Here is a 21,232-nt window from a genome sequence, read left to right as displayed (position 1 = left end):
AATAAATAAACGCCATGAGGCGTTTACGGCATTGATAAGTGACATTTATATACTCAGAAGTGTGTGTGGTGTGCCCCCCTCCCCAAGAACAAAAGTACATGTTCAATCAACTGCGTCATCAGAATGCTGTTTATTTTTGCATTTGTGTTAGTTAAAAGTGAATGCATTTTGTCTTTCTGGGAATAGCTGAGAGAAGAAGCTTAATTGATCCTTGGGATTTTACTCGGGGAAAAGCTGTCTGTCACCTGACCAGCCTACTGCTTGCCAGGAAATCAGTGGAGTATGTTCAGTACACTTGGCAGGCTCACTTCTTATCGCAACAGGAATTTGGCACGTGGAAGATTGTTTTTTGTCCAACAGTTCTCAGACTTTTCCTGCGTAAGACGTAGTTTACTACTACTCTGCTATGACAAGGAGGTCGGATGAGTTCGCTGTTTTTCAGACGTTGCCGTCCCTGCCTATGATAAAATGGCGTGGGCGTTCTGCCCCTCTGTATTTCTTTGGTTGCTAGGATGCATTCTGAGTCCAGTGCAGATTTACTCTCATATATATTGCCAGGGCGTGGAAGTTAATTTGAATTGATGTGTGTCATCTTTCCCTTGTGTGAAGGACATAAGTGTGAAATATTTTGGTTGCATGGAGGGTTGGTTTAGTTGGCCAGTTGATTATTGATGAGGTGTAGAGTGCATTCGTAGTAGCAGTTACGACTGGTGTCACAATGCGGATATTTATTTTGGTATTTGGTATTGTTTCAGGTAGGAGTGCCTGCAAGCATGTGGGATACTATAGCCGTTGCCCACTTTTGATTCCTAGTGACCAAGTATGGGGTGTTCGTAGCATGCCTCACAATGCCACAAGGAAGACCTCAGGCCCTCGTGCGATTACCTTGCTTTCCGAGGAGGTGTACGGTTATAGATTTAGTGGGAGTGCCTAGTCTGTCTCAAAGAGTAGTTTGAGATCAGGGGATGTACTGAGTAGCAACTTTCATGTGAACTGTAGCTGTAGTGTGTGTTTACTGGTATCAACGAAGACATGGAGGACTAATTTGTCTGAATATCAGCGTTTCAGAAGATCAGTTGTGTGCGTGATGGGGAAGCAGCTTTTTTGGAGTTGGAGATGTGAAGAACCAGACAGAACGAAGCACCTGTAGTGTTTGTGACTTGGATAAGGAATTGCATTGTTCAGGTATGTTAGAGAGTACAGTTTATTTACATTCCATAGATCCTTCTTAGGACTAAACCAAAGGATGGAGAACAAATCATTTCATACAATACATATAAACTTCAGTACTTTTGACACAATTACAAGGATGTGTTTCACATGTGAATGTACATAACCTTCAGATTCTGCAATTCAATTATGAAAAATAATTTAAATGCAGGCTTGAACACCTTTAAATCATTTAGAGTTTTAATTGTTGGTGGAAGATCATTAAATGACTTGATACGCGTATAATACGTTCCTTTTTGACGTTTATTACGGTTAGCATAGACTATAGAAAAATTATATACTTGTAATTAATTTTTATTTTATTGTTGAGATTTGTCAAAGTCCACTTACAAAATAAAAGTCTAGTCAATGATATGTTGGTGTCCATGAATCCCAAAGGTTCTGGAAATAAATATGACATGCGCCCTGATGTGGAGAAAAGGTGTTTAGAGTATTACAGTAAGTGCAGTACTTGAAAGTTACTGTAACTAAAACATTTGACTTCCCTTACCAGTGAATCTGGCCTGCGTTGTCACTCGTTATAACTTGAAACTGTTGCTTGTGTTTTCCAGGTCGTGGAGACAGCATGTATTGCTCTGAAGTCAAGCACGACGGATCCGTTACCGTCGTCAGTGCTGGGAAATAATTTGCTGTTTCTTGGTGGCATCCCTGAATTTTAATGAAGATGAGAATACAGTGCAGCAGCTTTTCTCCTGTCCAAGGTATATAAGAGCAGTTGGAGGCAGAAGAATATTGTAAAACTAACCTCATTCTTGATATTAAAAAAGTGTACAAAATAAAAGATGTTTTTCCAGCCTGATGGTACTAACATGACATAACAGATTGTTAATCACTGGCTTTTCAACGCAGAATTGTAAGCGAGTCCCATGGCAGTCTATGAGGCACTGGTATAGATCTTTCTCTGAGCACCCAGAACTCATTATTTACTGGTACAGTGAGCCTGTTAGAGGCTGTATCACAATTAGTTTGTGTTTAGTATCCTGCCAGTACCAGGAGGCATCTGCACGTAATGTATTTCTTTCTCATATCATAAACCCAGATTTCCCATTTGCTCTGTCCCTTTTACATCAGTTGCTGATTTAGGAAGCAGCTACTGCATTGGCCACTGTTGTGACCAACATTTTGTACACTGAACATTAGGATGTGAGTGTAATTATCTGTACTCATTGTGATTCGCCGTTGCAGTTCTGATGATCCACATGTGGAGATCTCCGCAGTCCATGGGATTGCGTGCAGATTGCAGGACAAGCAAGCCAGAGCCACTCACCAGATGGCAGTCACAGGCAAGTTCATCCATTTGAGTAAATTGTTTAATGAACTTATTTTCTGAATTGCAATGCCATTATTGAAAGAAGAAGACCTTTTTTCCTGAAAAGTAGTAAATGGTTTTAATGAAATAAAGAACTTGTCTATTTCTTCTATTGAGACTACAAAGAAACAATGAAGAACGTGATTTTTCTTTGCCAGTTTAAGGAACCACATTTTGAGGCTGACCTCCACATTGTTCTATAATTGAGAATGCATGGAGTGTACCTCCATGCTCCCACTGCCTCATGGCATTGCGCTTAGTCACAAGGATAACTGCAGCTGATATAGCGAACCATTAAATGTTTAAAAATCATAATCTGTGTTGGTTTTCTGTAAGTCCAAGTGGTGTTAGAACCCAAAGACCACTGTGAGAACCTGAAATCTCTCTTAAAACCACATTTAGTATGTGAACTTGTTGAAAGCGTCTGCTTCATATCTGGAAAAGCCAGTAAGGCCTGTTGTGTATGTTGGTAGGAGTGTTTGTTGCTGCAGCCATGAAAGAGTTACGACGGTGTGTTCCTTGTTTGTCACTACACAATGGTGGCGATATCTCAGGTAGCTGGTGAGTTCAGTTTTATAAATTTAGATTGTTCAACATTGAAACAATTTATATTACTGATGGTGAAGTTTCCACCTTTGCTTCCAGAAGGTATGATAAAGTGGCATTACTGATGGTGATATGGAAAAAAAATCTAATTGCTACGGCTACCTCTTGCCCCTTGTCGGTTGAATTCACCTTAGTAGTAGAAGTGCTACAGATGTTGGGTGTGTTGTAGTGGCTTGCCATTTCTTAATCTTTCATTTAGGTCCTTTCTCCATGACATCAAAACAGGCGAACCTGAGGGGCATGGACCGACTGGTGTTTGTAGACTCCCTTGCTGTCATAATGGGGCACGAGGAGAGGGAGCCGTGTATCTTGGAGACAGCGATCAACATCCTCGGTTCCAAACAGACGGCAAGCGAACTGTTCGTTAAATATCCACTGAATCAGTGGCAACAGAAGTTGCGTGGGACTGACGTGATGTGTGTGAGTTGTAGAGTTTGTAGTTGCAGTATTATGACGTGTGGAATAATGGCCCACTTGGCGAATGCTTTAAATTTGCTGGGGGGGGAGGAAAGAAAGGCTCCAGTATGAATCTGTGAGTGAGGGAGTTCAGAATTTGTCAGGTCGCTGGTTGTGACACTGTCGTGACCCGTATTTAAAGTTAACTTGTGAATGGTTTTGTAATGAACTTGACAGAATTTGTCTTCTGAAAATGGAAGGTGCTTGTTCATTGGCTAAGGTAGGAGTGTTAACTGCTTGGTGAAGTAAAACTGTGTGCTCTTAGAAGAGTGTGATGTCTTGATTTCTTGAATGTGACTGTATTTTCTCTTTCTGGGAGTAGCAGATTACGAGAAACAGAATGATCCTTCAGATTCTACTGAGCACCATGCTGTTTGTCACGTGACCTGCGTACTGCCAGCCAGACAAGCATTGAAGTACGTGCGGTAACAGTTGGCGGACCGACTTGATGTCAGAAGATTAAACCTGCTGGGACAAAGAAGGAACATCGTATCCGCAAGAAACTGATATCAGTCTGAACGAGGCATTCGTTGTGTGAGTACATGAGCATTAGAATGTATTTGATGTGGTTGTCGTGTGAGAGAGATGAGTCTGTCCAATTTTATTAGGTACTTCAGATGTTGTGAACTTAAATGTGAGATTTGATATGTTGAAAGACCTATGTGCGGTGAGAGATTGGCATAATTGCTGTATCTGTGGTATGCTAGAGGCATTCATGATTCTCTAGTGAATATATTGTTCATAGGACATCAAAATTGGAGGTTAGGTATAGCTTGTAGACGAGGGTGGTGACTATTTGTGATAAGGTTTTGTTAATGAGTGGTTTTGTTACATGTGTGATGTGTGTAGTGCTGTGGAGCCTTTAATGTGATGTGTTTACTAATTAATAAGTGATTAATTGCGTAGGTAAGGAATTTAGTTTTGTTGACGTGTGAGTATTGTGCACAGTGACCGGAGCTGCTGGGATATTTTCTGTGCTTTTGGTTAATTTTGAGCAAGGGGATCGGTTATGAAACCTTTAAATTAGGTGATGTGTTGAATGTGATTGCATTTTTTTTCTGGTAATAGCTGCAGAGAAGAAGCTTGATTGATCCATGGGACTTTACTGAGGTTGAAGGATGCGTCACCTGACATGACTACTGCTTGCCAGGAAAAGAGTGGAGTATGTGCAGAAACACTTTGCTGGCTCACTGATATGACGACAGGAAATCAATCGGCTGTTATCACGAAGGACCTCATGTCTGCGAGAGATTTATCTCTGTGTCTACTTGACATGCATTGTGTAAGTATACGAGAAATATGATTATGAAATGTGCTAATTCATGATTCACACAATCAAATTCTTTGGCAAGATAGCGAAATATTCCACCATGCACATGCACTTGTTTATGTTTACAAGATGTTTTGATATCTGCATTGTAACAAGTTTCACAGTTTGAAGGACTTGTCGTAAGACAGAACACTGAATAATAATAATAATAGTATTCTACCATGTTTTCCATTGGAGGTAGCTCTGCCTTCATTTTATGTGTTTGGCATTGGTATTTTAATTTGGCCAAGAAAGAGGATTTCCAGGATAGGTAAGGTAGCTTCCCTATCTCTCGGTGAGAGACTGAGGGCGAGTTTCTTTTTTTTGAGAGAGTGTTTTATTTATTTCTTGTGAGAGGTTGAGATATCACTTGAGTCAGATTGGTTGAGTCTTCGTTGTCGTGCTTTTGAACTTTGTAAATGTATGCTCATGTTTGATTCTTTTGAAATTGGTATTGTATTTATATCTCCTTATCATTGATCATTTACATCCAGTTTACGTAAAATGGGATTGCCGGTGGATGTAATGACACTAAGAGCCTCCCCCTTTTAACTTAAAAAAGGGTGATACAGTTAAATTATGGTGCGAGTGTGTTGTTTTCTTTCCATTTTATGGATCCAAGTTCTGAGCATTGGCGATTGCTGGTTGGTATGTTTGACTTATAATCTGTGTTTGTGTTTCATGTACGCCAGTGCATCGGACACGTACGAGTGGATGCGGCCTGTTCTGGAGGGGACTCGAGGCGAATGGCTCTTTGTGTGTGTTGCGGTATCGTTCATCACCTTACTTTGAATGGCGTATGGTGTAGTACTTGGTGCAACGTGCAAAGGTAACTTATATCTTAATTGCGTCATGCTTGTGTTCTTCAATACAATAATTTTATTCACCGTCTTTACACAAGCTTATAGATTGTTAAAATCACATAAAATTATAACATTTCAACATATGATATTGTTACATTTTAAAATGACGACATGTTTCCATGTTCATTCCATCATCGTCAGGTCTATCAATTAAAATTAAAAACTGTTGCACTTGCTGCCCTGCGTATACTGATTTGTTCTACCCGTTAGATTTTATTTGTTTAACCTCCAGGCTTCTTCCGTTTAATTTTTGAAGACTGCGCCTGGATGTCTTAAATCTGCAAAATCAATTTTAATTTTCATATCCTGATCCTGGCTACTGACATAGGAAATGGAATAATTTTAAAGAATTACTCAATATATCGTAATACAAGCAAAAGAAAAGTAATCACAAAATATTTAAAGTATTATAACATACCGGGTTGTGTGTGAGGTGCGTGTCCGATATTACGGAGCTGTAGACTGCAACTAAGCTGTGAGTATCGTGTATGGCTATATATATTGGGTGAAAGTTGTTTAGGGGGTTGGGTCGATGGACTGTAGAATGTTAAATATCGGATTGTTCGTGTAGATGTTACTGTCGTTTAATGCAAGATTTTGTTTATGTGTTCTTTGTATATGATATTTTTCTATGGTGTCTCTATGTCGCTTGTTTTGTATTATTTTTATAATGTCCATTGTTTGTTCTATTTTGTTGTATGTATGTCCTGTGTTTAATATATGCTTTGCATATGCTGAATGATCTTTATTGTGTTTAATTGCTGTAATATGCTCTTTGTATCTTTGACTAAAGGTGCGTCCGGTTTGGCCTATATAGGTTAACGGGCAATCATTGCATTTTAACCTATATATGCCTGGTTTTTCGTATTGATTTGTTGTGTCTATTTGTGGCTTTTGTTTCAAGATGTTTTTTATTGTGTTTTTTGTTCTAAATGCTATTTTTGTTATTTGTTTTAAATGTTTTTGTTATATATTTGGTTTCTTTTCCTATATATGTGAATGTGGCCCATTTGTTTTGTTTATTTTCGTTTTTGTCTTCATTTATGTTGTTTACATTGTTTATTTTATTTTTGGGTTTTAATTCATAATTATTATATCCGTTTTCTATTAGAATTTGTTTTATTATGTTACATTCAATTTGTTTGTTTATTGTGGTCATGGGATATGTATTTTTTCGGTTTATTAAGTAATTAATAGCCATTTGTTAATGTTCATTTGGATGGCATGAAGAGGCATGAATTATGGTGCTTGTATTTGTAGGTTTTCTGTATATTTTGAATTCAGAGTTGTTTTCGTTTCGTATTATAGTTAGATCTAAATAATTTAATTTGTTATTTTGTTCTGTTTCTAAAGTGAATTGTATATTTTGATTTATGTTGTTAAATTCATTTAAAACATTTTTTATATTTGTATTTTTTGCATCAAAAATCATGAGTATATCATCAACATATCTACTATAGTATTTGATTTGATATTTGTTTAATATATTTACTATATAATCATGCTCGAGATATTGTAAGAATATTTCAGATAATATGCTCGAGGTGGGAGCTCCCATAGGTAATCCTGTTTCTTGTTTCCAATATTCATTGTTGAATTGGAAATAATTTTGGTTAATAATAATGTTAGTTATATTTGTAATTTCATTTATTAGATCTGTATTTATATTCTGTCTATTTAGAATATCTCTTACAATATCTCGTAGCATGATTGTTGGAATATTTGTATACATATTATTGATGTCAAAAGAACAAATTTGTATATTTTTATTATTATGAAAATTCAATTGTTGGATTTCGTTTATTAATTTTATAGAATTTGTTATGTTAAACGTATTTGGTAGATTAATATCGGACACGCACCTCACACACAACCCGGTATGTTATAATACTTTAAATATTTTGTGATTACTTTTCTTTTGCTTGTATTACGATATATTGAGTAATTCTTTAAAATTATTCCATTTCCTATGTCAGTAGCCAGGATCAGGATATGAAAATTAAAATTGATTTTGCAGATTTAAGACATCCAGGCGCAGTCTTCAAAAATTAAATGGAAGAAGCCTGGAGGTTAAACAAATAAAATCTAACGGGTAGAACAAATCAGTATACGCAGGGCAGCAAGTGCAACAGTTTTTAATTTTAATTGATAGACCTGACGATGATGGAATGAACATGGAAACATGTCGTCATTTTAAAATGTAACAATATCATATGTTGAAATGTTATAATTTTATGTGATTTTAACAATCTATAAGCTTGTGTAAAGACGGTGAATAAAATTATTGTAGTGCAAAGGTAGTTGATTTTTCCGATCATGTAGAGTTATTATTGTCTCTCACGGAGTCCGACGAACGCAAAGGAGTTTTGAAATTTTAATCTGATTTGAAATCAGTCATTGACACTTCCACTTCCAAGACAAGGCAGGGGTTTATTTTAGCAATGACGTACGTGATTCACACACGAGACTACCTTCTAAATTTCCTTCTAAATTTGACCTGTCCCATCCCTATCACGACTAGACTCCCAAGTCTTGAGAAGTCACTTGTCCCAAGTCTTGAGAAGTCCTTGTCCCAAGTCTTGAGAAATCACTTGTCCCAAGTCTTGAGAAGTCACTCGTCCCAAGTCTTGAGAAGTCACTCGTCCCAAGTCTTGAGAAGTCACTTGTCCCAAGTCTTGAGAAGTCACTCGTTTTAAGTCTTGAGAAGTTCTTGTCCGAAGTCTTGAGAAGTCACTTGTCCCAAGTCTTGAGAAGTCCTTGTCCCAAGTCTTGAGAAGTCACTCGTCCCAAGTCTTGAGAAGTCACTCGTCCCAAGTCTTGAGAAGTTCTTGTCCCAAGTCTTGAGAAGTCACTTGTCCCAAGTCTTGAGAAGTTCTTGTCCCAAGTCTTGAGAAGTCACTCCTCGCAAGTCTTGAGAAGTTCTTGTCCCAAGTCTTGAGAAGTTCTTGTCCCAAGTCTTGAGAAGTCACTCATCACAAGTCTTGAGAAGTTCTTGTCCCAAGTCTTGAGAAGTTCTTGTCCCAAGTCTTGACAAGTCACTCGTCCCAAGTCTTGAGAAGTTATTGTCCCAAGTCTTGTCTGCTTGTTTAGGGCTGTGCCTCACCTGTCTTAGCTGAATTGAAATTTTTTTTAAAATTCTTACTTTTCTTGGCGTTTCACGCCATTTGCAGTCGTTTTCAATTTTTTTAAAATTTCGAAAAATTTTGAAAAATCGAAAAACGTGGCAAATCGTCCAAAAAGCGCACAAAACTAAGAATTTTTGAAAATTTTCAACTTTTAATTTTTTTCCGAATTTTCCGAAAATTTTTGGTTTTGTGCGCATTTCAGAAGGTTTGCAGCGTTTTTTGATTTTTCGAAAAATTTGAAAATTTTTCCTTCTAAATTTGACCTGTCCCATCCCTATCAGGACTAGACTCCCAAGTCTTGAGAAGTCACTTGTCCCAAGTCTTGAGAAGTCACTCGTCCCAAGTCTAGAGAAGTCACTCGTCCCAAGTCTTGAGAAGTTCTTGTCCCAAGTCTTGAGAAGTTCTTGTCCCAAGTCTTGAGAAGTCACTCGTCGCAAGTCTTGAGAAGTTCTTGTCCCAAGTCTTGAGAAGTTCTTGTCCCAAGTCTTGAGAAGTCACTCGTCCCAAGTCTTGAGAAGTTCTTGTCCCAAGTCTTGAGAAGTTCTTGTCCCAAGTCTTGAGAAGTCACTTGTCCCAAGTCTTGAGAAGTTCTTGTCCCAAGTCTTGAGAAGTCACTCGTCCCAAGTCTTGAGAAGTCACTCGTCCCAAATCTTGAGAAGTTCTTGTTCCAAGTCTTGAGAAGTCACTCGTCGCAAGTCTTGAGAAGTTCTTGTCCCAAGTCTTGAGAAGTTCTTGTCCCAAGTCTTGAGAAGTTCTTGTCCCAAGTCTTGAGAAGTTCTTGTCCCAAGTCTTGAGAAGTCAGTTGTCCCAAGTCTTGAGAAGTTCTTGTCCCAAGTCTTGAGAAGTCACTCGTCCCAAGTTTTGAGAAGTTCTTGTCCCAAGTCTTGAGAAGTTCTTGTCCCAAGTCTTGACAAGTCACTCGTCCCAAGTCTTGAGAAGTTATTGTCCCAAGTCTTGTCTGCTTGTTTAGGGCTGTGCCTCACCTGTCTTAGCTGAATTGAAATTTTTTTTTAAAATTCTTACTTTTCTTGGCGTTTCACGCCATTTGCAGTCGTTTTCAATTTTTTTAAAATTTCGAAAAATTTTGAAAAATCGAAAAACGTGGCAAATCGTCCAAAAAGCGCACAAAACTAAGAATTTTTGAAAATTTTCAACTTTTAATTTTTTTCCGAATTTTCCGAAAATTTTTGGTTTTGTGCGCATTTCAGAAGGTTTGCAGCGTTTTTTGATTTTTCGAAAAAATTCAAAAAATTTTCCTTCTAAATTTGACCTGTCCCATCCCTATCAGGACTAGACTCCCAAGTCTTGAGAAGTCACTTGTCCCAAGTCTTCAGAAGTCCTTGTCCCAAGTGTTGAGAAGTTCTTGTCCCAAGTCTTGAGAAGTCACTCGTCCCAAGTCTTGAGAAGTTATTGTCCCAAGACTTGTCTGCTTGTTTAGGGCTGTGCCTCACCTGTCTTAGCTGAATTGAAATTTTTTTTTAAAATTCTTACTTTTCTTGGCGTTTCACGCCATTTGCAGTCGTTTTCAATTTTTTTAAAATTTCGAAAAATTTTGAAAAATCGAAAAACGTGGCAAATCGTCCAAAAAGCGCACAAAACTAAGAATTTTTGAAAATTTTCAACTTTTAATTTTTTCCGAATTTTCCGAAAATTTTTGGTTTTGTGCGCATTTCAGAAGGTTTGCAGCGTTTTTTGATTTTTCGAAAAATTTGAAAATTTTTCCTTCTAAATTTGACCTGTCCCATCCCTATCATGTCTAGACACCCAAGTCTTGAGAAGTCACTTGTCCCAAGTCTTGAGAAGTCCTTGTCCCAAGTGTTGAGAAGTTCTTGTCCCAAGTGTTGAGAAGTTCTTGTCCCAAGTCTTGAGAAGTCACTTGTCCCAAGTCTTGAGAAGTCACTCGTCCCAAGTCTTGAGAAGTCACTCGTCCCAAGTCTTGAGAAGTTCTTGTCCCAAGTCTTGAGAAGTTCTTGTCCCAAGTCTTGAGAAGTCCTTGTCCCAAGTCTTGAGAAGTTATTGTCCCAAGTCTTGTCTGCTTGTTTAGGGCTGTGCCTCACCTGTCTTAGCTGAATTCAATTTTTTTCGAAAATTCTTAGTTTTCTTCGCGTTTCACGCCATTTGCAGTCTTTTTTATTTTTTTTAAAATTTCGAAAATTTTTGAAAATTCTCAAAGGGGTACCCCTTTGAGAAATTTCAATTTTTTCGAAAAATTTCGAAAAATCGAAAAACGTGGCAAATCGTCCAAAAAGCGCACAAAACTAAGAATTTTTGAAAGTTTTCAACTTTTAATTTTTTTCCGAATTTTCCGAAAATTTTTGGTTTTGTGCGCATTTCAGAAGGTTTGCAGCGTTTTTTGATTTTTCGAAAAATTTGAAAATTTTTCCTTCTAAATTTGACCTGTCCCATCCCTATCAGGACTAGACTCCCAAGTCTTGAGAAGTCACTTGTCCCAAGTCTTCAGAAGTCCTTGTCCCAAGTGTTGAGAAGTTCTTGTCCCAAGTCTTGAGAAGTCACTCGTCCCAAGTCTTGAGAAGTTATTGTCCCAAGACTTGTCTGCTTGTTTAGGGCTGTGCCTGACCTGTCTTAGCTGAATTGAATTTTTTTTAAAATTCTTACTTTTCTTGGCGTTTCACGCCATTTGCAGTCGTTTTCAATTTTTTTAAAATTTCAAAAAATTTTGAAAATTCTTTGAGAAATTTCAATTTTTTCGAAAAATCGAAAAACGTGGCAAATCGTCCAAAAAGCGCACAAAACTAAGAATTTTTGAAAATTTTCAACTTTTAATTTTTTTCCGAATTTTCCGAAAATTTTTGGTTTTGTGCGCATTTCAGAAGGTTTGCAGCGTTTTTTGATTTTTCGAAAAAATTCAAAAAATTTTCCTTCTAAATTTGACCTGTCCCATCCCTATCATTACTAGACTCCCAAGTCTTGAGAAGTCACTTGTCCCAAGTCTTCAGAAGTCCTTGTCCCAAGTCTTGAGAAGTCACTCGTCCCAAGTCTTGAGAAGTTATTGTCCCAAGACTTGTCTGCTTGTTTAGGGCTGTGCCTCACCTGTCTTAGCTGAATTCAAATTTTTTCGAAAATTCTTAGTTTTCTTCGCGTTTCGCGCCATTTGCCGTCGTTTTTAATTTTTTTAAAATTTCGAAAATTTTTGAAAATTCTCAAAGGGGTACCCCTTTGAGAAATTTCAATTTTTTCGAAAAATGTCGAAAAATCGAAAAACGTGGCAAATCGTCCAAAAAGCGCACAAAACTAAGAATTTTTGAAAAATTTCAACTTTTAATTTTTTTCCGAATTTTCCGAAAATTTTTGGTTTTGTGCGCATTTCAAAAGGTTTGCAGCGTTTTTTGATTTTTCGAAAAATTTGAAAATTTTTCCTTCTAAATTTGACTGTCCCATCCCTATCAGGACTAGACTCCCAAGTCTTGAGAAGTCACTTGTCCCAAGTGTTGAGAAGTTCTTGTCCCAAGTCTTGAGAAGTCACTCGTCCCAAGTCTTGAGAAGTCACTCGTCCCAAGTCTTGAGAAGTCACTCGTCCCAAGTCTTGAGAAGTTCTTGTCCCAAGTCTTGAGAAGTCACTTGTCCCAAGTCTTGAGAAGTCCTTGTCCCAAGTCTTGAGAAGTCCCAAGTCTTGAGAAGTCACTCGTCCCAAGTCTTGAGAAGTCACTCGTCCCAAGTCTTGTCTGCTTGTTTAGGGCTGTGCCTCACCTGTCTTAGCTGAATTCAATTTTTTTTCGAAAATTCTTAGTTTTCTTCGCGTTTCGCGCCATTTGCAGTCGTTTTTAATTTTTTAAAATTTTGAAAAATTTTGAAAATTCTCAAAGGGGTACCCCTTTGAGAAATTTCAATTTTTTCGAAAAATTTCGAAAAATCGAAAAACGTGGCAAATCGTCCAAAAAGCGGCCAAAACTAAGAATTTTTGAAAAATTTCAACTTTTAATTTTTTTCCGAATTTTCCGAAAATTTTTGGTTTTGTGCGCATTTCAGAAGGTTTGCAGCGTTTTTTGATTTTTCGAAAAATTTGAAAATTTTTCCTTCTAAATTTGACCTGTCCCATTCTTATCAGGACTAGACTCCCAAGTCTTGAGAAGTCACTTGTCCCAAGTCTTGAGAAGTCCTTGTCCGTTTGCAGCGTTTTTTGATTTTTCGAAAAATTTGAAAATTTTTCCTTCTAAATTTGACCTGTCCCATTCTTATCAGGACTAGACTCCCAAGTCTTGAGAAGTCACTTGTCCCAAGTCTTGAGAAGTCCTTGTCCCAAGTCTTGAGAAGTTCTTGTCCCAAGTCTTGAGAAGTCACTTGTCCCAAGTCTTGAGAAGTCACTCGTCCCAAGTCTTGAGAAGTCACTCGTCCCAAGTCTTAAGAAGTTCTTGTCCCAAGTCTTGAGAATTCACTTGTCCCAAGTCTTGAGAATTCTTGTCCCAAGTCTTGAGAAGTCACTTGTCCCAAGTCTTGAGAAGTTCTTGTCCCAAGTCTTGACAAGTCACTCGTCCCAAGTCTTGAGAAGTTATTGTCCCAAGTCTTGTCTGCTTGTTTAGGGCTGTGCCTCACCTGTCTTAGCTGAATTCAAAATTTTTCGAAAATTCTTAGTTTTCTTCGCGTTTCGCGCCATTTGCCGTCTTTTTTAATTTTTTTAAAATTTCGAAAATTTTTGAAAATTCTCAAAGGGGTACCCCTTTGAGAAATTTCAATTTTTTCGAAAAATTTCGAAAAATCGAAAAACGTGGCAAATCGTCCAAAAAGCGCACAAAACTAAGAATTTTTGAAAAATTTCAACTTTTAATTTTTTTCCGAATTTTCCGAAAATTTTTGGTTTTGTGCGCATTTCAGAAGGTTTGCAGCGTTTTTTGATTTTTCGAAAAATTTGAAAATTTTTCCTTCTAAATTTGACCTGTCCCATTCTTATCAGGACTAGACTCCCAAGTCTTGAGAAGTCACTTGTCCCAAGTCTTGAGAAGTCCTTGTCCCAAGTCTTGAGAAGTTCTTGTCCCAAGTCTTGAGAAGTCACTTGTCCCAAGTCTTGAGAAGTCACTCGTCCCAAGTCTTGAGAAGTCACTTGTCCCAAGTCTTGAGAAGTTCTTGTCCCAAGTCTTGACAAGTCACTCGTCCCAAGTCTTGAGAAGTTATTGTCCCAAGTCTTGTCTGCTTGTTTAGGGCTGTGCCTCACCTGTCTTAGCTGAATTCAATTTTTTTTCGAAAATTCTTAGTTTTCTTCGCGTTTCGCGCCATTTGCAGTCGTTTTTAATTTTTTTAAAATTTCGAAAAATTTTGAAAATTCTCAAAGGGGTACCCCTTTGAGAAATTCAATTTTTTCGAAAAATTTCAAAAAATCGAAAAACGTAGCAAATCGTCCAAAAAGCGCACAAAACTAAGAATTTTTGAAAAATTTCAACTTTTAATTTTTTTCCGAATATTCCGAAAATTTTTGGTTTTGTGCGCATTTCAGAAGGTTTGCAGCGTTTTTTGATTTTTCGAAAAATTTGAAAATTTTTCCTTCTAAATTTGACCTGTCCCATCCTTATCAGGACTAGACTCCCAAGTCTTGAGAAGTCACTTGTCCCAAGTCTTGAGAAGTCCTTGTCCCAAGTCTTGAGAAGTTCTTGTCCCAAGTCTTGAGAAGTCACTTGTCCCAGGTCTTGAGAAGTCACTCGTTCCAAGTTTTGAGAAGTTCTTGTCCCAAGTCTTGAGAAGTTCTTGTCCCAAGTCTTGAGAAGTCACTTGTCCCAAGTCTTGAGAAGTTCTTGTCCCAAGTCTTGAGAAGTTCTTGTCCCAAGTCTTGAGAAGTCACTTGTCCCAAGTCTTGAGAAGTCACTTGTCCCAAGTCTTGAGAAGTTCTTGTCCCAAGTCTTGAGAAGTTCTTGTCCCAAGTCTTGAGAAGTCACTTGTCCCAAGTCTTGAGAAGTTCCTGTCCCAAGTCTTGAGAAGTTCTTGTCCCAAGTCTTGAGAAGTCACTTGTCCCAAGTCTTGAGAAGTTCTTGTCCCAAGTCTTGAGAAGTTCTTGTCCCAAGTCTTGAGAAGTCACTTGTCCCAAGTCTTGAGAAGTTCTTGTCCCAAGTCTTGAGAAGTCACTTGTCCGAAGTCTTGAGAAGTCACTTGTCCCAAGTCTTGAGAAGTCACTCGTCCCAAGTCTTGAGAAGTTCTTGTCCCAAGTCTTGAGAAGTTCTTGTCCCAAGTCTTGAGAAGTCACTTGTCCCAAGTCTTGAGAAGTTCTTTTCCCAAGTCTTGAGAAGTCACTCGTCCCAAGTCTTGAGACGTTCTTGTCCCAAGTCTTGAGAAGTTCTTGTCCCAAGTCTTGACAAGTCACTCGTCCCAAGTCTTGAGAAGTCACTCGTCCCAAGTCTTGAGAAGTCACTCGTCCCAAGTCTTAAGAAGTTCTTGTCCCAAGTCTTGAGAATTCACTTGTCCCAAGTCTTGAGAATTCTTGTCCCAAGTCTTGAGAAGTCACTTGTCCCAAGTCTTGAGAAGTTCTTGTCCCAAGTCTTGACAAGTCACTCGTCCCAAGTCTTGAGAAGTTATTGTCCCAAGTCTTGTCTGCTTGTTTAGGGCTGTGCCTCACCTGTCTTAGCTGAATTCAAAATTTTTCGAAAATTCTTAGTTTTCTTCGCGTTTCGCGCCATTTGCCGTCGTTTTTAATTTTTTTAAAATTTCGAAAAATTTTGAAAATTCTCAAAGGGGTACCCCTTTGAGAAATTTCAATTTTTTCGAAAAATTTCGAAAAATCGAAAAACGTGGCAAATCGTCCAAAAAGCGCACAAAACTAAGAATTTTTGAAAAATTTCAACTTTTAATTTTTTCCGAATTTTCCGAAAATTTTTGGTTTTGTGCGCATTTCAGAAGGTTTGCAGCGTTTTTTGATTTTTCGAAAAATTTGAAAATTTTTCCTTCTAAATTTGACCTGTCCCATTCTTATCAGGACTAGACTCCCAAGTCTTGAGAAGTCACTTGTCCCAAGTCTTGAGAAGTCCTTGTCCCAAGTCTTGAGAAGTTCTTGTCCCAAGTCTTGAGAAGTCACTTGTCCCAAGTCTTGAGAAGTCACTCGTCCCAAGTCTTGAGAAGTCACTTGTCCCAAGTCTTGAGAAGTTCTTGTCCCAAGTCTTGACAAGTCACTCGTCCCAAGTCTTGAGAAGTTATTGTCCCAAGTCTTGTCTGCTTGTTTAGGGCTGTGCCTCACCTGTCTTAGCTGAATTCAATTTTTTTTCGAAAATTCTTAGTTTTCTTCGCGTTTCGCGCCATTTGCAGTCGTTTTTAATTTTTTTAAAATTTCGAAAAATTTTGAAAATTCTCAAAGGGGTACCCCTTTGAGAAATTTCAATTTTTTCGAAAAATTTCGAAAAATCGAAAAACGTGGCAAATCGTCCAAAAAGCGCACAAAACTAAGAATTTTTGAAAAATTTCAACTTTTAATTTTTTTCCGAATTTTCCGAAAATTTTTGGTTTTGTGCGCATTTCAGAAGGTTTGCAGCGTTTTTTGATTTTTCGAAAAATTTGAAAATTTTTCCTTCTAAATTTGACCTGTCCCATCCTTATCAGGACTAGACTCCCAAGTCTTGAGAAGTCACTTGTCCCAAGTCTTGAGAAGTCCTTGTCCCAAGTCTTGAGAAGTTCTTGTCCCAAGTCTTGAGAAGTCACTTGTCCCAAGTCTTGAGAAGTCACTTGTCCCAAGTCTTGAGAAGTTCTTGTCCCAAGTCTTGAGAAGTTCTTGTCCCAAGTCTTGAGAAGTCACTTGTCCCAAGTCTTGAGAAGTTCTTGTCCCAAGTCTTGAGAAGTCACTTGTCCCAAGTCTTGAGAAGTCACTTGTCCCAAGTCTTGAGAAGTCACTCGTCCCAAGTCTTGAGAAGTTCTTGTCCCAAGTCTTGAGAAGTTCTTGTCCCAAGTCTTGAGAAGTCACTTGTCCCGAGTCTTGAGAAGTTCTTTTCCCAAGTCTTGAGAAGTCACTCGTCCCAAGTCTTGAGACGTTCTTGTCCCAAGTCTTGAGAAGTTCTTGTCCCAAGTCTTGACAAGTCACTCGTCCCAAGTCTTGAGAAGTCACTCGTCCCAAGTCTTGAGAAGTCACTCGTCCCAAGTCTTAAGAAGTTCTTGTCCCAAGTCTTGAGAATTCACTTGTCCCAAGTCTTGAGAATTCTTGTCCCAAGTCTTGAGAAGTCACTTGTCCCAAGTCTTGAGAAGTTCTTGTCCCAAGTCTTGACAAGTCACTCGTCCCAAGTCTTGAGAAGTTATTGTCCCAAGTCTTGTCTGCTTGTTTAGGGCTGTGCCTCACCTGTCTTAGCTGAATTCAAAATTTTTCGAAAATTCTTAGTTTTCTTCGCGTTTCGCGCCATTTGCCGTCGTTTTTAATTTTTTTAAAATTTCGAAAAATTTTCAAAATTCTCAAAGGGGTACCCCTTTGAGAAATTTCAATTTTTTCGAAAAATTTCGAAAAATCGAAAAACGTGGCAAATCGTCCAAAAAGCGCACAAAACTAAGAATTTTTGAAAAATTTCAACTTTTAATTTTTTCCGAATTTTCCGAAAATTTTTGGTTTTGTGCGCATTTCAGAAGGTTTGCAGCGTTTTTTGATTTTTCGAAAAATTTGAAAATTTTTCCTTCTAAATTTGACCTGTCCCATTCTTATCAGGACTAGACTCCCAAGTCTTGAGAAGTCACTTGTCCCAAGTCTTGAGAAGTCCTTGTCCCAAGTCTTGAGAAGTTCTTGTCCCAAGTCTTGAGAAGTCACTTGTCCCAAGTCTTGAGAAGTCACTCGTCCCAAGTCTTGAGAAGTCACTTGTCCCAAGTCTTGAGAAGTTCTTGTCCCAAGTCTTGACAAGTCACTCGTCCCAAGTCTTGAGAAGTTATTGTCCCAAGTCTTGTCTGCTTGTTTAGGGCTGTGCCTCACCTGTCTTAGCTGAATTCAATTTTTTTTCGAAAATTCTTAGTTTTCTTCGCGTTTCGCGCCATTTGCAGTCGTTTTTAATTTTTTTAAAATTTCGAAAAATTTTGAAAATTCTCAAAGGGGTACCCCTTTGAGAAATTTCAATTTTTTCGAAAAATTTCGAAAAATCGAAAAACGTGGCAAATCGTCCAAAAAGCGCACAAAACTAAGAATTTTTGAAAAATTTCAACTTTTAATTTTTTTCCGAATTTTCCGAAAATTTTTGGTTTTGTGCGCATTTCAGAAGGTTTGCAGCGTTTTTTGATTTTTCGAAAAATTTGAAAATTTTTCCTTCTAAATTTGACCTGTCCCATTCTTATCAGGACTAGACTCCCAAGTCTTGAGAAGTCACTTGTCCCAAGTCTTGAGAAGTCCTTGTCCCAAGTCTTGAGAAGTTCTTGTCCCAAGTCTTGAGAAGTCACTCGTCCCAAGTCTTGAGAAGTCACTTGTCCCAAGTCTTGAGAAGTTCTTGTCCCAAGTCTTGACAAGTCACTCGTCCCAAGTCTTGAGAAGTTATTGTCCCAAGTCTTGTCTGCTTGTTTAGGGCTGTGCCTCACCTGTCTTAGCTGAATTCAATTTTTTTTCGAAAATTCTTAGTTTTCTTCGCGTTTCGCGCCATTTGCAGTCGTTTTTAATTTTTTTAAAATTTCGAAAATTTTTGAAAATTCTCAAAGAAATTTCAATTTTTTCGAAAAATTTCGAAAAATCGAAAAACGTCGCAAATCGTCCAAAAAGCGCACAAAACTAAGAATTTTTGAAAATTTTCAACTTTTAATTTTTTTCCGAATTTTCCGAAAATTTTTGGTTTTGTGCGCATTTCAGAAGGTTTGCAGTGTTTTTTGATTTTTCGAAAAATTTCAAAAAATTTTCCTTCTAAATTTGACCTGTCCCATCCCTATCAGGACTAGACTCCCAAGTCTTGAGAAGTCACTTGTCCCAAGTCTTCAGAAGTCCTTGTCCCAAGTGTTGAGAAGTTCTTGTCCCAAGTCTTGAGAAGTCACTCGTCCCAAGTCTTGAGAAGTTATTGTCCCAAGACTTGTCTGCTTGTTTAGGGCTGTGCCTCACCTGTCTTAGCTGAATTGAATTTTTTTTTAAAATTCTTAGTTTTCTTCGCGTTTCACGCCATTTGCAGTCGTTTTCATTTTTTTAAAAATTTCGAAAAATTTTGAAAATTCTCAAAGGGGTACCCCTTTGAGAAATTTTAATTTTTTCCAAAAATTTCGAAAAATCGAAAAACGTGACAAATCGTCCAAAAAGCGCACAAAACTAAGAATTTTTGAAAATTTTCAACTTTTAATTTTTTTCCGAATTTTCCGAAAATTTTTGGTTTTGTGCGCATTTCAGAAGGTTTGCAGCGTTTTTTGATTTTTCGAAAAATTTCAAAAAATTTTCCTTCTAAATTTGACCTGTCCCATCCCTGTCAGGACTAGACTCCCAAGTCTTGAGAAGTCACTCGTCCCAAGTCTTGAGAAGTTCTTGTCCCAAGTGTTGAGAAGTCACTTGTCCCAAGTCTTGAGAAGTCACTCGTTCCAAGTCTTGAGAAGTCACTCGTCCCAAGTCTTGAGAAGTTCTTGTCCCAAGTCTTGAGAAGTCACTTGTCCCAAGTCTTGAGAAGTCACTTGTCCCAAGTCTTGAGAAGTCCTTGTCCCAAGTCTTGAGAAGTCACTTGTCCCAAGTCTTGAGGAGTCACTCGTCCCAAGTCTTGAGAAGTCACTCGTCCCAAGTCTTGAGAAGTTATTGTCCCAAGTCTTGTCTGCTTGTTTAGGGCTGTGCCTCACCTGTCTTAGCTGAATTCAAATTTCTTTCGAAAATTCTTAGTTTTCTTCGCGTTTCACGCCATTTGCAGTCGTTTTTAATTTTTTTAAAATTTCGAAAATTTTTGAAAATTCTCAAAGGGGTACCCCTTTGAGAAATTTCAATTTTTTCGAAAAATTTCGAAAAATCGAAAAACGTGGCAAATCGTCCAAAAAGCGCACAAAAGTAAGAATTTTTGAAAACTTTCAACTTTTAATTTTTTTCCGAATTTTCCGAAAATTTTTGGTTTTGTGCGCATTTCAGAAGGTTTGCAGCGTTTTTTGATTTTTCGAAAAATTTCAAAAAATTTTCCTTCTAAGTTTGACCTGTCCCATCCCTGTCAGGACTAGACTCCCAAGTCTTGAGAAGTCACTCGTCCCAAGTCTTGAGAAGTTCTTGTCCCAAGTGTTGAGAAGTCACTTGTCCCAAGTCTTGAGAAGTCACTCGTTCCAAGTCTTGAGAAGTCACTCGTCCCAAGTCTTGAGAAGTTCTTGTCCCAAGTCTTGAGAAGTCATTTGTCCCAAGTCTTGAGAATTCACTTGTCCCAAGTCTTGAGAAGTCACTTGTCCCAAGTCTTCAGAAGTCCTTGTCCCAAGTGTAGAGAATTTCTTGTCCCAAGTCTTGAGAAGTCACTGTCCCAAGTCTTGAGAAGTCACTCGTCCCAAGTCTTGAGAAGTTCTTGTCCCAAGTCTTGAGAAGTCACTTGTCCCAAGTCTTGAGAAGTCACTTGTCCCAAGTCTTGAGAAGTCACTTGTCCCAAGTCTTGAGAAGTCACTCGTCCCAAGTGTTGAGAAGTTCTTGTCCCAAGTCTTGAGAAGTTCTTGTCCCAAGTCTTGAGAAGTTCTTGTCCCAAGTCTTGAGAAGTCACTTGTCCCAAGTCTTGAGAAGTTCTTTTCCCAAGTCTTGAGAAGTCACTCGTCCCAAGTCTTGAGACGTTCTTGTCCCAAGTCTTGAGAAGTTCTTGTCCCAAGTCTTGACAAGTCACTCGTCCCAAGTCTTGAGAAGTTCTTGTCCCAAGTCTTGAGAAGTTCTTGTCCCAAGTCTTGAGAAGTTGTTGTCCCAAGTCTTGAGAAGTTCTTGTCCCAAGTCTTGAGAAGTTCTTGTCCCAAGTCTTGACAAGTCACTCGTCCCAAGTCTTGAGAAGTTATTGTCCCAAGTCTTGTCTGCTTGTTTAGGGCTGTGCCTCACCTGTCTTAATTGAATTCAATTTTTTTCGAAAATTCTTAGTTTTCTTCGCGTTTCGCGCCATTTGCAGTCGTTTTTAATTTTTTTAAAATTTCGAAAATTTTTGAAAATTCTCAAAGGGGTACCCCTTTGAGAAATTTCAATTTTTTCGAAAAATTTCAAAAAATCGAAAAACGTAGCAAATCGTCCAAAAAGCGCACAAAACTAAGAATTTTTGAAAAATTTCAACTTTTAATTTTTTTCCGAATATTCCGAAAATTTTTGGTTTTGTGCGCATTTCAGAAGGTTTGCAGCGTTTTTTGATTTTTCGAAAAATTTGAAAATTTTTCCTTCTAAATTTGACCTGTCCCATCCTTATCAGGACTATACTCCCAAGTCTTGAGAAGTCACTTGTCCCAAGTCTTGAGAAGTCCTTGTCCCAAGTCTTGAGAAGTTCTTGTCCCAAGT

The 21,232-nt window shown here is 38.1% G+C and overlaps 1 protein-coding gene across 7 annotated transcripts; it reads left to right on the top strand.

Moving 5' to 3' along the window:
* Positions 1–59: 59 nt before the first annotated feature.
* LOC147871123 (transcription-associated protein 1-like) lies at positions 60–8,069 on the top strand. 7 transcript variants are annotated; one of them, XM_087341120.1, is made up of 8 exons: positions 60–378; positions 756–1,185; positions 1,782–1,931; positions 2,416–2,513; positions 3,371–3,565; positions 3,924–4,135; positions 4,670–4,883; positions 5,603–8,069. In XM_087341120.1, the coding sequence occupies exons 3-6, from the start codon at positions 1,889–1,891 to the stop codon at positions 3,984–3,986; spliced, it is 399 nt and encodes a 132-aa protein (XP_087197246.1). In that variant the 5' UTR covers positions 60–378; positions 756–1,185; positions 1,782–1,888; the 3' UTR covers positions 3,987–4,135; positions 4,670–4,883; positions 5,603–8,069. The 7 variants fall into 7 exon arrangements, with proteins under 7 accessions (XP_087197246.1, XP_087197248.1, XP_087197247.1 ...); XM_087341122.1 differs by lacking the exon at positions 60–378 and adding an exon at positions 395–583; XM_087341121.1 differs by lacking the exon at positions 60–378 and adding an exon at positions 395–643.
* Positions 8,070–21,232: the final 13,163 nt, after the last annotated feature.

Source organism: Zootermopsis nevadensis, unplaced genomic scaffold (assembly GCF_977971745.1).
Source record: "Zootermopsis nevadensis isolate Lab colony 2312 unplaced genomic scaffold, Znev_1.0 Znev_ptg000063l, whole genome shotgun sequence".
NCBI lineage: Eukaryota > Metazoa > Arthropoda > Insecta > Blattodea > Termopsidae > Zootermopsis > Zootermopsis nevadensis.
The sequence above is the reverse complement of the archived record's forward strand: the minus strand, read 5'-3'. Positions and strand labels throughout refer to the sequence as shown.

Bases quoted from the DNA above. Each gene is read 5' to 3' on its own strand.
- LOC147871123 (XM_087341120.1), top strand. From the start codon at position 1,889: ATGAAGATGAGAATACAGTGCAGCAGCTTTTCTCCTGTCCAAG. The intron at 1,932-2,415 runs GTATATAAGAGC...TCGCCGTTGCAG, and splicing joins CAGCTTTTCTCCTGTCCAAG to TTCTGATGATCCACATGTGG. The intron at 3,566-3,923 runs GTGAGTTGTAGA...TTCTGGGAGTAG, and splicing joins GTGGGACTGACGTGATGTGT to CAGATTACGAGAAACAGAAT.